This window comes from Conger conger, chromosome 16 (genome assembly GCF_963514075.1).
Source record: "Conger conger chromosome 16, fConCon1.1, whole genome shotgun sequence".
In the NCBI taxonomy this organism is placed as follows: Eukaryota; Metazoa; Chordata; class Actinopteri; order Anguilliformes; family Congridae; genus Conger; species Conger conger.
In genome coordinates this window covers 18,229,727-18,245,980 of record NC_083775.1, presented here as the reverse complement: position 1 = coordinate 18,245,980, position 16,254 = coordinate 18,229,727, and the positions used below count along the sequence as shown (strand labels likewise).

At 43.9% G+C, this 16,254-nt stretch overlaps 1 protein-coding gene across 2 annotated transcripts in view; it reads right to left on the bottom strand.

Annotated features, from left to right (window-relative positions):
- LOC133114467 (protein sidekick-2-like) overlaps window positions 1-14,030 on the bottom strand; it is a 76,860-nt gene extending 62,830 nt beyond the window's left edge. For both annotated transcript variants that reach the window (XM_061223890.1, XM_061223892.1), the window contains exon 1: window positions 13,776-14,030. In XM_061223890.1, the coding sequence (XP_061079874.1) occupies window positions 13,776-13,911 (136 nt within the window). In that variant the 5' untranslated portion in view covers window positions 13,912-14,030. The remainder of the gene's footprint in view (window positions 1-13,775) is intronic.
- Between the last annotated feature and the right edge of the window lie 2,224 nt (window positions 14,031-16,254).

Here is a 16,254-nt window from a genome sequence, read left to right as displayed (position 1 = left end):
ATCAGGAATTCAATACGGATCATAGACCAATGAGCCGAAGCATTAGGACCACTCGCAGACGAAGTGAATAATGTTGATCTCATAACCAAGGCACATGTCAAGGTATGGGATACATTAAGTGGTAGGCGAACATGTGGCTCTCGTTGTCGACGTGTTGGATGCGGGAAATGGGGGCAGACATCATTATGGCCAGATGACTGGGTCAGAGCATGTCAAAAACGGCGAGGCTTGAAGGGTGCAGTGGTGAGTACCTACCGCCGAAAGGGTGTTGGATGGCCAAGGCGGTACGAGGGCAAAGAAGGCTATCTCGCCTGGTCCGAACTGAAAGAAGGGTTACTGTGGCACAAGTCAAATTTTAATAATGGTTATGGGAGGAATGTGTTACAACACAGTGCATCACACCCTGCTGTGGATGGGGCTGCATAGCTGCAGACCGGTCATAATACCCATACTAACCCCTGTCCACCGCCGAAAGAGCCTACAATGGAGACACAAGCGTTGGAACTGGACCTTGGAGCAATGGAAGTAGGTCGCCTGGTCAGATGAGTCTGTGGACATTACATCAGGTACAGGACAGAGCTGTTTTGGCAGCACATGCAGGACCAACAGCAAATTAGGCAGGTGGTAATAATGTTTTGGCTCATCAGTGTAAAACCGCCTGCACACACACACACACACACAGACTCCCTCTCCCATTTCTTTCACATCCGCCCCTCTCTTTTTGCACAGAATGGCATCGGTAATGCTGTAATGGTCCTGTTGTAGAGTTGGACCAGAGGTTTATATGGTACCTGACACATCCTTCGCTTCCATATAGTTTTACAACCACTACTAAATGTTTCCAAATGTAACTGCCACCATTCCCTGCAAGGTTAAGTGCATGCAATTTGGGCTCAGGTGCCGTTTGAGAGCGTTTTAGGGTTCACCGCACATTACATTTTTTGGCTCGTGAAGATAATTAGAGCGATCTGATTGTGTTCCTACTTTTCTGTCTGTGCTCACATTTAATCTAATTGGGGGGAATGGCCAAAGGCAGTTAACTGCCAAATAACTAACATTAGCGGGGCCCGCGGGGGAGGCGGATATGCGAAAGTTTGGATAAACCGGAGAAAAATTCAAATCAGTGTGGCAACTGATGCAATTGCATTGCGATTATGCAAAATCAAATTGAATTGATTAGACAAACTGTTTTGCTCCCGTTTTCACGGTCTGGTGCGCACATAGTTGATCGTATATGGCATTGAGAGCCTAAGTAGGTAACAAACGCAAAAACGGGTATTCCACCGGCCTGTCAGTCTCCGTTGGAAACGAACATTAACATTAAAATCAGGGCGCTGCATAATCCGGCAGGTGGCTAGTGCAGGAGTCGGTTATGTAGAGATATGACTTTAAACCAGCCCTGTGGTTTGTATCACACTGCAAGCCAGTATTACTGAGCCGGCTAGTCTCCCACATCCAGCAGACCAAGGCCTTACAATAACTGTGGCGAAGGATTTATGCAAAGCCCTTGTCTTTGTGCAGTGCAGAACTCCCCAAGGTTAACGCTCGGGAATAAGTACGGGATGTGCTGGGCTAGGTTGTGCTCGTTTCTCTCCGGCGGAATCGAAACAAGGCTTTAACAGCATACGCCTAATACGCGTGAATATTTCATGTCATATCCATAAAAGGTACACAGGTGTGACATTGCAGGAGATGCGTGGATTGTCACTCATTGCGTCTCATTGCGTGCACGACAGCGCACATGATGAATAACGACGGCTGCAAAATATTTGTTCGAGTTTGAAGCGAATGCCGATTGCTCGTAGTGAGGAGGGCCACAGTGACCGTGATTATTGGAGACGATAAAGGACACATGACACTATACGCGGATGTGCACGTTGAATCATTCTGTAAACGCACCTTCAGGGCCTAATATAAGTGCGGAACCACTCCCCAAAAAAAGTCTGGCCTTCCTTTATCTGGCCCCATTTAGTAGCGACTATAACATTTCATTTTCTCTTTCTTTGGATTTGGATAATGTCATCGTTATAGCAATGTAAAGATTGAATGTTATTACTAGTCTAGTGGTACCTTCATTAGTTACACTAGTTTTGTGTTGTCCTAACTTACATGGGTGTTTTGAGGGACATATGCCCACAGTTAAAAAGGGCAACTGTGGCAATCGTTTTAGAAATTACTGCAGTCAAAAGTAGTTGTCATCTCAGGTTGGGAAGGGGGGGGGGGCATGCCCTCCAACATATGTTGGTGTCTATCAGTGCCAGTTAGGGATTATAAATGAGCATCCGTGTCTTCCTAGTGCTATCACATGTTTGTGTTCCTGAGTACTACCATCTCTCTGGATAAGAAAAGACAGTCACCCGAGCCTACTGCATGTAATGCAATGTCTGTGTCTGGGACCCAAACCCAGGCCCTCCTGTCACACCATACACAGCATTTGGTCCCAGGCAGGAGCAGACGGCTTTGGCACGCACCTCCTGGATTGTCGCCACCACCACCACCAATGTGCGCATGACTTCATTTCACACGCTCGGCTCATCTCTTACCAATCCCATTCATCCCCTGTGGGACATAAAGCCACTGCAATCTCGTTCCACCAGGCCCCGCATTTCAGATACACCGACTTCATTTTGTTTTAAATAAGCTTGTTTTCTCTCCTGGTGTCCAGTTTTAGAGCTGTGTTTTGTTTTTCTCACTCGTACTAGGGCCATTTTCTCCTGCCCTTATACACTCCCAGAAAAAAAAGGTATGAAAAAGTGCCTAAAAAAGGGACAACGCTCACCACAGGAGTGGTACCCTATAGGTACATAAAACTGTACCCTTAGCCATGGGTTTAATAATTCATTTTTTGCTAGTAAAAGCTACTTCTTTGAACACAAAGAACAGTATTGTACCCTTCAGGTTACATTGGGAAATGTGTTCCTTAAAGAACATAAATGTACCTCCGCAGTACTCCGAGTGTATGAGACCCATAGACGCTTTGCTACAGTAGCATGTTATGAGGAGGCTTTCAACATACAATAAGCAGACAGAGAGGATACTGAGGGGGCGCTACAGTTCCACGAGTGGTTGGGGATTGGGTTGGGGTTGGGTGCGGTCCAGAGGGGCAAACCGGGCGCAGGGATAGTGGTCTGACAGTTGTGTCCCATTGGAACTAATCCTCTTAATCCTGGTTTCACCCCAGTCAGCCAATTCCCAAAGGCTGCCGGATTCATACGGGAAAAGTTCTGCCTCTCTTTCTCTCAGTTTCTCTCTTTCTTGCACTCGCTCTCCTTCCCCTTCTTTTTGAAGTCCAACATTTAGTGCTCCCTCTCTCCCAACATGTTCTCCTTTCGTTCTCACACTCACAGTATATCTCTTTAACCCCCCCCCCCCCCCCCCACCCACTCGCCCCTCAGTCAAACATTCACGGCTCCATCTCTGAATCTATCCACATCAATCATTCTCTCTCTCATACATAGTACATAAGAGGGGACAGGACACAGAACAGGTCAGGCTGTGGGGAGAGAAGACATACAGTCATTAGGGGCAGGAGGCAAAAAAGCCCAGAACAATTTTCAGTTTCAGACCTGAATGGTAGAAGCAACACAGCTGGAGCCACCCTTCTTACAAGTGCAACACGAAAGTGTTTGTTAAAATATGCAGGTGAGAATTCAGTCTATGCCACGGCCGAGAAGCAGACGTGAAAAATTGCAGTAGCGAAAAAAAAATGGCACACAGCCAACAGCAAGAATTTCTAATCAAATACACTGCTCTCGGCCTTTTTTCACACGCCAGACGAGTCTTTTAATGAACAAGTTGCTGCAGTTGAGCTCACAGACGCGCTCCATTGTGTTAAACATCAGCGAGCGTGCCGTTCTGTCGACTGTGCGCTAAAAATAGGCTGCACGGTGCTGCCAGATTGCTCTGCTGCAAAGAATGTCAATTGTGGTCGCACACCAAACGGTGTGACGGCAGCCTACACTTCTGGAGCACTGAGATCCCCGGCCCAAGCAGTTGTCCCCATTTTAATCCCTTCTCATCTGGTCACCCTAGATGTGAGAGATTACTGGGAGACAGCCGAAGCACCCACAATCGATACGTAAAACTTCTTCACTGTCACTGGGCACATCTGTTGTGTGTGTGTGTGTGTGTATGTGTTTGTGCGCACTACTGCCCGTGTTAAATTTGTATTTCCTACTCACCCATAGCATCTAATTTCACACCTGCAACCAAGGCAATCCTGTAGATAGAGGTGGCATGGTGTACTAAATCCTTACTCTACTGCTGTACTGACACTGATTAGCGTTAGCACTTACGTGAACATCAGCCCTGTTTTCTGTTGGGATTCTTTCTACGCTCACCTCTCCTCTCCTCTCTGAGAAACCATAGGGCTTGGCAAGGCTTCTGTAAATAATATAATGTAGTATTTCTGAGAACTCACACACCACAGAATGCCACAGCTCCACATGCTATCAATCATCAATGCACAGTTGTTGACTAATTACTAATTACGGCAGGTTGGTTGATTATGGTCGACTGGGAATGGGGTATGTTCAGGCACTGAAAATAATGTTTTCCTTGAAAACCACACTTGTTGCGATAGTGTATTTAATAATAAAAATATTTAACAATCACCATTATGTGATGACACCAGTAGCCAATAATGAAGGGCTAAGAATATGTGAACGCCTAATTACTGGGCATTGAAAGTGCCATGATGGCATTACTGTTCATTTTCTGAAGCAGTTGGCCTGATTGCACTTGTCAGAATATCCTTTGTCAGCATCCCTGATGCAGAATTAACACGGAGGAATTTGCTGGGTGCAAATTACCCTCATTTCTCTCTCTCCCCCTCATGCACACGCAGACACACCAGTGAAAATAGACCTGCAAATCTTCTCACACCAGGGATAACAAAAGGCACTGCATAATTAATGTTGAAGTGAACAATACAAACACCAAAAATACAACTTTTGTGATTTCGACAAGGAAATTACTTTTCCACTGTGATTTCATCTCACTCGATGTGCCAGGAAATGGGTTACTCTGCGCATTGTAGCTAACCATTTCAGACATGACCAGACAATCTGACCGTGGCTGTGTACACAACACCTATAGACAACAGACTGACCAGTCAAGACTGAGGACTGATCTCAATCTGCATTGGCTTTGACTGCATTTCACAATTAAATACAAGCATTTCCCTTGCCAAACACTGTACTAAGTTCGGTTATCAATTCAGTTATCCCCCCCCCCCCACTCAACTACTCCATCTTGGCACCACCACCCCAAACCCCAACACAGGCACGCACAAAAGCAGAAGGAGAAGGATTCGGTATCCTCCTCTCCCCCACACACCTCTCAAAAATGTCACTGGCTGTGATGAGTCTACGAGAAGCGTGTCTGTGTGTGCGTGCGTGCGTGCGTGTGTAGGATTCCAAACTAAAATCCTTCAGCTTTTGTCACATCCACACACCCTACCAGCACCCCCGTCCTCATTCAACCCACAGCCAGACTGATTACTCACTGAGCCACCTCATTACTTTCACTGTCACAGAGCATCGCAGTCCGGGCCTCCACAGCATGGGGCCCAACAGGGCGGGACAGGCCCAGGATGCCACCCCCGAACGTGTCCGACAGGAGGAGGCTAGTGAACTTCAGCACGGTTCCTTTCACCGATAGGAAAGAGCCAGAACAACATCAGACAGAAGCGGGTTCCCCCCGAGACGGACCGGGCAGCCCGATCGAAACCGGTCACGGGAACCAGAGAAACCGACTTCCGCCAGAACGTTTGGCCTCTTCGCCGGCGTCCTCTGAGGAACGACCACACATTCCCCCCCACGCATCTCTGCTTTCTTAAAAATCAGCCCGACTGCTGATGGGAAAGAGTATCATTAAAACCGCAGGAAGTCAGACAATAAGCACAGACTATCAAACTGAACAAACAGATCGCTCATTATTCCTTGTACCCGTGTCTCCGACAGTAAGTGCGGAGTCGGCCATTTTCAGCCGTCACGCTCCACTGAAGTTCCGCTCATCCCCATTCCGCCCCACGCTGTCCCATCTCACGTTCTTACTCTCTGGTGGGCTATCTCTGCAGAGCCAGACACTAGATCCGGGTGAAATTAATGTCTTCATTGGCTCGGTGCCAGAAAGAGGCGGAGTTAAAATCGCTTTGGTTTCTTTTACACTTTGTGCACGTCTGCCAGTGAAAAGAACCTGCTCAATGACCCATGTCTGATCCATTAAAACAACTCTGCCAGCTGATTCATTCTCAGTGAGATTCGGTTTCCAAGAAAAACCTTAATCTCACCAGCTCTCTCTCTCCCTCACTCACCTTCCATCGCTCCCTCTCCCTCTCCTTTATCATGCTGATAAAACACCAGTTGGACATCACCATCCAAAGCACACAGTCGGCTTGTGGCATCTGAAACCTATTTTAAATCATGGCAGCAAAGAAACACCAATTCCCAGTCAATTTGCTTTCACTGTACTTTGGTTTTTTTGGGGGCTTTTTTTTAAGTGGCTCGATTCCATCGATTCGAAATACAAGTTCAAAACAATTTCTGCACCACTGCTGTGGCCAAATTACGTCCTGAAATTGAAAACGATAACCATTTCATGACAAGAAAAGCAAAATGCTCTTTCTGCCTGTTCAGCGGAAATGATAGGGTAATGATAAAAGCCAAATCCATTTCACTCCCTCAACAGACACCACAAACACAAAAGAACATTGGGCAATTAGATACACATTTGTGCTTATTCAAAAAAGAAAATAATGTCTCACCCATCCCCAGAAGCCAACGCTCCTGTCCCTTTTCCCAGAAGTGAAAAGGAAACAGAATCTAGGAGGTTTAAGTGAAAGGTTTCATTTTTATCACTGCTGTATCTCCCACCTCATTATGTCTGGTGGAAAAAGAAATTGCTGAAGAACTTGAGCAGCATTGGAAATGAGGACAGGTACTAGTGGACCTCTAAAATAACTAACAGCAGGCAGCTGCCAGTACTGCTTAAAACACCGTTCTCTCCAACTCCCACAGACGCGGGCGAGGTTAGACGGGGAAAGAAATGTATTCCCATATCAACAAATTATTACAAATTAAGACTCTAGCTACTCCCTCGCCATGTATTTATGTGAGGAAGGAATCCGGTAATGGTCTGAGGGCTCCCATTGGCCGACCAATTTAGGAGCCGGTTGAGAGCTCTGTAGGTTCATCTTCAGAACCACGGCCTCATCAGTGAAACAGCGCTCCCCATGTTATGATGCATCAGGAAGGAACCCCTGCCTCATGCCGTTTAAAAATCAGATAAGATGGAACAAAATGCCCAACAACTGGTAATGAAAGGTCTGAAAAGCAGTGGGACAACAAGACTCAAGGCATCAAACATTTTAGTTGCACTTAAATACATAAACAGTGGGCTCTGGAATTATTGGCATCCTTGATAAATATGCACAGAAAGTGCTGTAAACTAAAAAATACAGTTATTGACATAAGCTTTATTATCCAACATGTGTAAAGTAGCATGCTTTAATAATGATTCAATGGAATCAATTAAAGTCTTTAATTTAATAAAAAATAGGTTCCACAATTAATGGCACCCCTGGTTTAAAGCTTTGTGCAAACACGGCAAAGATGACAGTCATGAGTCTTTGCCTATAATTTATGTTAAGGTTAGAGAAGACATTTGGAGGGATTTCTGACCATCCCTCCATGCAGAACTTTTCAGAATCATTGATATCCTTTTCATACTCCCACTTCAGTTCAGAACACAAGTTTTTGATGGGATTCAAGTCATTGGAGTCATTGTCCTGCTGGACAATCTACAACGACAAAGACTCCACTTCCTAGCAGAGGCAACCAGATTTTCTGCCAAGATTTCCTGGTACTTTGTTGAATTAATTGTGCCATTGATCCTAAAGGAGAAACATGGTCATTGAATGTGACACCGGGTCTTTAGGCAACAGAACAAATGTGCATCATTATTATTATTATTCACTAATTTAAATGTTTTTTTGGGGGGTTTTTCTAAGCCTAAATTACCCACTATAAAAGTTCACCCAAACGATCTGGGCACGGTAATAAGAACTGTCAATTAGCTATGATTGACAGAACGTACTCCCACATTCCACACATTGTTGTTTGTTACCATAGCTACCTCCACGATATGTCCTCATGTTGGGAGACTGAATTTTCACCAGCTAGCCAATTTAGTATATCAACCATACAGTAAATATGCAGTACTTCTTGTATGCATTCCATTTTGCCTCCAAACCCGTTGACTGTGTGTATGGCCAAAACAATCAATTTTGTTCTCATCAGACAATAGCATTCTCTCTCATAATTCCAATGAGGTTTGGCAAACTCAGGACGCTTGGTTTTGTTCATTGTGCTCAGTAAGGGCTGTTATGGTGTCAAAGGGTTTGCTGGTATGGAGATCCCATTTTATGTTGTTTTTTGACACCAAGACACAACCAATCTCTGCCATTCTTAAACTGTGATACCTGGGTTACCTCCCTCACCATCTCCCTTAGCACCAAGTTGTATGATTAACCTTTTGTTCTTTTTTTTTTTTTTTTTTTTACTCATTGCCTGACCCGTGATGGTTCACAGTTCTTTGGCTTTTCCCATGCTGATGGTTGACAAAGGGATTTAGCATTTTGTTACGCATTTATTATACTCCAGTGAAACAGGAAGTGATAATAACATAGTTCCTTTAGACTGAGATTAACTAAATTAAAGTAAAATTGTATTGCCAATTGATTTTATCTACAATATTTGTGGTTTTCAGAAGAAAATTGATTACTAAATAAGACATTGAAACTAGTACATTTATCAAAATAAAAGCATAGTTTTCCTGTATGTTTGAACAAAGTTGTTATGCTCCTGTATCGGTCTGTTAGTTTATTATTGTTATTCTTGTAATTTATTCTTTTTCATATCATATTTATACATTACTATTCATTGCATCCGTCATTCCCCTGTAATGTCTGTGTCTGAATGTTTCTGAGTCAGAGTCACTCCCCTGTCTGCGTGCGGCACTATTCGGGTGGTTTCTGTCATTTCCGGGTTTCAACGATTCCTTCCCAGTCTCGCATTATATTAACACACTTACTGTCTGTCTGACTAATTAACTAATTATTAAAGTCACTAGCTTGGGGTAATTTAGATTTAAGCACTAATTTACTAACGTATCTCCAGTTTCAATTCTGCCCTGTAACTCCGCCTCCCTATTCTATCACTGCTTAGTTTCAGCGAAGTGTTTGCACCTGCTTCTGGCTATCACTACATCTTCTACTCTATGCACATATCCACTCCCTAATCCGGAGCCCTATGTTTTATGTGTTGGTCTATGTGTACCCAGCTCACGTATTAGTTTCCCCCTTGTTATTGTTTTATTGCCCATTCATGTTCCTCACCTGTTGTTTAATTGCTTAGCCCTCCTCACTCCCGTACCCCGCCAAGTATGTCACTTCCCTCCATGTATTTAAACCGCAGTCTCTGGTAGAACCCTTGTCAGAACGTTGATCATCTTCTCAGTGGCGATTCATAGTAAGCCTGTTTTGTATGACATTCCAGAGACACACCTTTGCCCGACTTTGAGTTTCCCATGGCCCCTTTGTTTTGTCACTTTCTGAGTTTTGGTTCTGATAATCGTTTTTGTATTTTTTTGACTTCCCACTTGCCTTATCCTATTGTGCCGCTGCACTTCTGCTTTTTGGATTTTGACCTTAGACTGTTTATTTACTACGCTTTTGGCTACCCGGTTTTGGAACTGTTTTGTATTGGATCTACTGGCTTTGACTACCGGACTGAATAAACCACGCTTCTGATTATCCCTTGGTCTGCGCTTGGGTTTCTGACCGAACGTTACAAAAGTATATACCATTATCCATGTTGTTTATTATACGCACCTTTTTTTCTCCATTTTTATTAAATAGGTCATTTCGGACTCCTAATGGCCGAGAGAGGAATTGCAGCAACAAACACCCTCAAACCACAACAATGTTTATCCCTCCCCCTTCTCTGTGAATGCGCCGATGTTGAAGCCCCCCCACTTGCTCCAGGTTTCGGAAAGCTGACCGTGACAAATGGTGACAGAGCCTGCCGTCTTTTCACAGTGTTCTAGTCAGAAAATGTTTGCCAAGTAGGTGACTAGATGCTGACTTTATTGTGCTACACAACACTATATGTTTGTCTTTTTGAAGTTTTAGCTTTTGCTAACCAGCTATATTATGAGCAAGCAAGTTATTTGGCTATGTAACTAGCTGGCTATATAACCAGCTAGTTATATAGCCAGCTAGTTACATAGCCAAATTTCTACTTGAAACAATGCAACTGTAACTTACAGTTTGAGACAGATATAGGTTTAGCTAAACACGCCCTGAGATTTGTCGCTACACACCCAACACATAGGTCTCCTTTTCTTTGGTTTATCCACAGGAGATGGAGAATCTATGGATCGCTTGCTGGTAGAGTCCGCCACTGTTGATATGCAAGGTTTATGCTCATGCAGGTTTCAGAATAAGCCCTCCCATGCCATTGGCTGTGGTAATTAGAACCAATTTTCAACCAATAAGCTTGAATTATTGTACAGCTGCACAATGTTTTGGTAAGTGTTGGTCTGTCAACTGTATATTTTGAAACTGTATATTTTGAGGACTATAAACAAAGGCAGAGGGTGAGTCAATATGTCAGTGAGCCTTTTTCAATGATAGGAATGGATTTGTAACAAAGTTAACACAAAGATTTTAGCTTTAAGGGTGCCAATAATTCTGGAGCACACTGGACATGCCCTTACTTGCACACGTAATGCATGTACACAGGGAGACAAATGCACAGAGATACATGGAGATGCGCGCACGCGCGCACACACACACACACACACACACACACACACACACACACACACACAGATTCCAGAAGCCTCATGACATCCTTTGCCTCTCGTCAACACCACATTCTCCTGCACTTCTGCCCTCATTCAATCCAGAGACAGTGATTTTACCATAGCAAGAATAACAAAGCCAAGAACTGCACTGGAGGTGCACAGCTCCCTCTCTCTCCTCATCTCCCTGTCCATCCATCTTCCTTGTTCCCTACTCACACTCTTTCCCTGGGCTTCGCTCCCTCACTCACCCCATCTTTCCACCTCTTTCTGCGGACATTATTGCGGCAACAAATCATATCTTTTTCTGGAGTACCTCTCTCTGACAGTCACAGGGTTTACACATAATTCAGCTGGGGCCAATCCACTGCGCTGGCAGGGATACGATTTATACAGCATGTCAGTGTGTTTGTGTGCCTCCTCTCTACTGTTTGCATCTTCAAAAACAGCCAAGAGAGAGGCTGAGATGGAAGACTTCGCTCTGTACTGTGATGTCAGTTTTCTGCCAAGCTAGTGGCCAGTGTTGCCAGACACCTATGGTTTTATCCGCCCCAACATCATCTTCAAAGCATCCCATCTCCAACCAACTCCCACAGAAATTAAACTATTATATGTGGGGTGTCTCGGTGGCGCAGCCTGTAGAGCACTGACCACATGCTCATGGCGAGCCGCGATGTCGGCGGTTCGAATCTGACCGTCTGACATTTGTCGCATGTCTTTCCCTCTCTCTCGCTCCCATTCTTCCTGTCTCTCTATACTATACTGTCCAATAAAGCTGAAAAAGGCCTAAAAAAATAAAAAATATTATATGTGAATACTTTCCCTGTACTTTCCTCAATCTACCACTGACTTACATATTCATGTGGGGTTCTCTTTCCTTCTTCTTATTAATATGTTTAATTGATCCGTACATTTTGGGGGGGGGGGGAGTCCCCAAATTTGGCAACCACACTCATGACACTGACTAAGCATCAAATTACTGAGTATGAGGAAGAGGGTCAGTTGCCTGTATTCCTCGAGGAAAAGTCCTAAAACCCCATTTCAAAATGCTGAAAGGGAGATGGAGCTCAGCCCTGTAGCTTCCCCGAAGCATGTAGTCTCCGGTGGCAACCATGCGGAGGGGGTTGAAAGGTGCTGTCCAGTTAATGCTTCTTCCACCTTACCCTGAGGGCCAACAATGACCCTGCACCACCCTGCCATCCATAATTCATTCAGCACATTTATCGAGGCAAGTGCGACTCACAAATTGGTAAGTAAAACATTTTTAACAGTGCTGAAAAGGAAGAACCCACACTCCCAGAACAAAAAAAAACTAAAAACATTTAGACACTTTCCAGGTCCATTTAAATCCCACTGAGGTCAAAGATATGACATTGTGAAATATAGTTGGGAATGATGAATGATTTGTGGAATTTCATAACGAAGCTATTCCTGATAGGATATTACTGGGGCATTGTCATGCAACCTGCATTCACTGCGACCGAGACAGTTAGTCAATACAGCCCGGGACATTAAATCACTTGCATGGTGTATGGTGACCTCTCATCTCTTCTCAGAACATCTGCCTGGCATTTAGCAACAGTGCTTGGCCACAGAACATTCCAGATTGCAGCGATACAACCCCCTTTCAGAAGTCCGGTGAAAATCAGTTTTGTGTGTGTGTGCTCGTTTTGTGAGCGAGCGAGAGAGAGAGAGAGATGGAAAGACGGATCACCGGTGGGGAGGGCACTCCGAGTGAGTACGGAGCTGTGTGTGTGTGTTTAAAGACTGCTGGAGCTCAAACATTTTCATCTTGACATACTTTGATCAGTATACCCCGTGGAAAGCAAAAGAAAATGTAAAAAATAAATAAATAAATAAAAAATAAAAAATTATCAGCTCAACAAGCCCAAGTCTCTCTCACTCAATAATACTGAGTCACAGCTATTTTACCAGGGGCGTGCACTGATAAACAACCATTTCAGACCATAGACACGCTCCCCGATTTAAGTGCTGTTGCGTCCAAGCTTGAGGTTAAAACTCTGGTTAAGGTCACATTAGTATGGGGCACTATCAGTTCCTCAGCATCGACAACCCCCAGGCCAACCTTATGGCTTTCTGTTTTGCCCAACGATACACCGCAGTCAGTCGGTGCTGGCTTGGTTAGTGCAAGACACCAGTTAGTGCATGACCTGTTGTATCATTTATAATATGCATTACATATTGCTTGCTACAAATCTATTAAATGAAATGAAAACATTTTCCAGGTACCTCAGCGAGCATTAAATATTATTGCAGCTTTTCATAAGGTTGTATTGCGTGAAGTTGTTCTGATATGTTGTTTTTGTTAGCTCACCCACTTTAGAGTAAAAATAAATAATGTATATAATAAATAAATAAATAAATAAATAAATAACTCACAGTTATGTTGTATATTGTAGCCTACACTATATTTTGCGCAAAAACGTGTTCGGACCATACTGTCACTTTAACAAAGACATTTTGGCTACTGAACCAAATGTACCTTTGATTGTAACCACCGTGTTGGACCGCAATGAACAATTGAATGAACCATAACCATGAACCATATCGTAATCTTGTGAAGTTACACTACTGTTACAGATCATATATACTCAATCCGCTGTGCCAGACAGAATCAAAGATGGGCATCCTCTAAAGCCGGCTGCGCTTTCTGGTTACACAGGAAAGGTAAATACAGCAGACAGCACCAACACCCTATACAGAGACAAATTATTGCTGAGTATTGGACGGAGATGTAAACTGTATTTTTGCTTAATCTAACGTCATTTGAACAAGACCGGAGCAGGGCTGCTCAGGGGCAGCGTAATGGAAGACCAGCATTGGTTATACTGAGAGGCAAGTGCGATGCACATTTGTAGTTAAAACTGATAATACAAACGATACCTTACCTTGAGCCTCAGTGTTGTAGGAAATCAAAGAAGCAAACAGAATCCAACATCGGAGCCACTTCACAGTTGCCGAATCTGGAAACATTTCCGGCAGCTGGACAACACCGATTGACCACGTTCTGCGCACTGAATACATGCCGCTTGGTAATCCCAGAACTCTTGTAGTGCTTGTATACGCGTGCTTCTGCGTGTGTGTGCTTGTGCGTGTGCTTGCAGACGGGAAGCTTGTGCGTGAACAGTGGTTTCACTTGTGCGTGGACAGTGAGCGCTAAAGCAGATCTGAAAATCTGGATCCCGAACGAGCAGCACGAACCCTGCCTGCAGCAAATGGGAGGCGGGGTCTCGAGCAATTTTTGCAGCCGATTGTGTTCTTTCAGGTGTGGCTGTGAGACACGTGCGTTTATTGAAATTAGCATAGATATGTACCATTTGTAGACATTTGACAGTGAATAAATCAGTTTAGTTGGAGACAGGAAAACCAATTTATTAGGTGAATAATTAGACTGTTTGCATTTAAAAACATATGCATTATGGCTGGTTATAAAACCTGGATTGGCACATTAGCAATATTGTAGAGGTAGGAATGTTTCGAATACATTCCTGTCCTAGTTATTATAAGGTATTATATCCCTCAGCGCCCGTTGTCATAACAGGCCAACAACAAAATATTTTGAGGTTTCTTTTTTTTTGAAAATCCAATTATTAACAAGGTACGGCAGGTAAATGTGTCTATACACGTGGAACTATTACTCTTACCATCTTCCTTATATGCAATCCCTTATACGCATATATTTTTACGCTATATTTTAAGTATAATCTTTGTTATTCTCCATTATCATTTCATTTTACTGTTACACACATTGTGGGTTCTTCCTAACTAATGACAAATGTAGATTTGTAGAATTATGCGATATTTCTTTAATCTCATAATTGCCAAACACGTTTAAAATAGTCCACTTTTGCAGGGTTCGAGCCAGTACGCGCACAGGTAGTTACCAGCACAGCATGGGATGCCACCGCGCGGTGGAACGCAGTAAATCACGGCACGCGCATGCAAATGAGCAACAGCAACAACTTGCGACTAAATTTGGCTAACCACGCCTGTTTACAAGTTTACTTAATTTATTTAGGATACACATTTTAGCCACTGTTATAATACATCGACACAGGTTAGATATAATTTGTGCACAGCGTCAGATGTTTTATCAAGATATTAATACATTTTTAACTGGCGTGCAGTTCATGAACGATTAAGATATTACAGCGCGAACATTTATATATATTTTTTACATAAAATACGTTATTATGCACTTACATTAGAAGCAATACATGAACAAACCAAAACTACAGTACGTCCCATAGCCACTGTGCCACAGAACTTCAAATCACCATTTAGACACATGCAATTGAGTGCATTCATTTTGGAAAATATAGTCCCATAATAAGATCATTACCCAGGGGATGAGTTGTGTACTTTCAAAAATTATATACAAATTAGGCCTATACATGACAAAGCATATTTTCCCCGTGGAGATCTATGGAAATATGGTATGGATATACTCAAATTTGGCCCTGGTTTTCTTCTAGGTGTAGTAATGAACTGTGGCTGATTGGCCAGACTGTCTTCCCATCTGACTCCCAGGTAAAGAGAGTAAGAGAGAGAGAGAGAGAGAGAGAGAGAGAGAGAGAGAGTGCGTATGTGTACGTGTACGTGTGTGTGTGTGTGTTCACATGCTGCAGCCCGGATCACTGTGTGGCAGTGGCGAATGCTCCACACTGCCACTCTGATACTCAAATCTGGCTATGGAGGACAGTAGTTCTTGTGATTTTCTCTGATGCTTGATAGATAATTGTTTGACTGATGCCACTGAATGGGCAAAGATATAACACCCGGTGTCCCAGGTTTAAATCAGACATTTGAAGAATTAAATTAAATTTTATTTGTATAGCGCTTTTCACAGCAGACTGTCCCAAAGAGGCTTTACTAAGTGACAGAAGGGAAGAAAAAATACCAGCCCCAAGCGTCCACAGAGCATATGAGGTAAACAACTCCCTAGTGGAGCGAAAAACCCTCAAACAGTGGAGAGAAAAAACTCCCCGATGGGAAGAAATCTCAGGAGGAATCCGGCCATAGGGGGATGGCTATCCTCCGCTGGCCTATAGGTTGAGATGGTAACAGTTCAACAAGCAGGTAAACTAGAAAGTCCACATGGATGGATGTAAAGTATGCGGTTCAGAGGGGAGGGGGATGAATCTGTAGCTCCAGGATGTGTGGAATGTGGACCAGGAGAAGCAGGGCTGCAACAGTCCACAACCTCAGAGCGGGGGTTCGGTTGGAGTGGTCCATGAGCTCAGAGCGGGGGTTCGGTTGGAGTGGTCCATGAGCTCAGAGCGGGGGTTCGGTTGGAGTGGTCCACAACCTCAGAGCGGGGGTTCGGTTGGAGTGGTCCATGAGCTCAGAGGGGTAAGGGGCAGATGC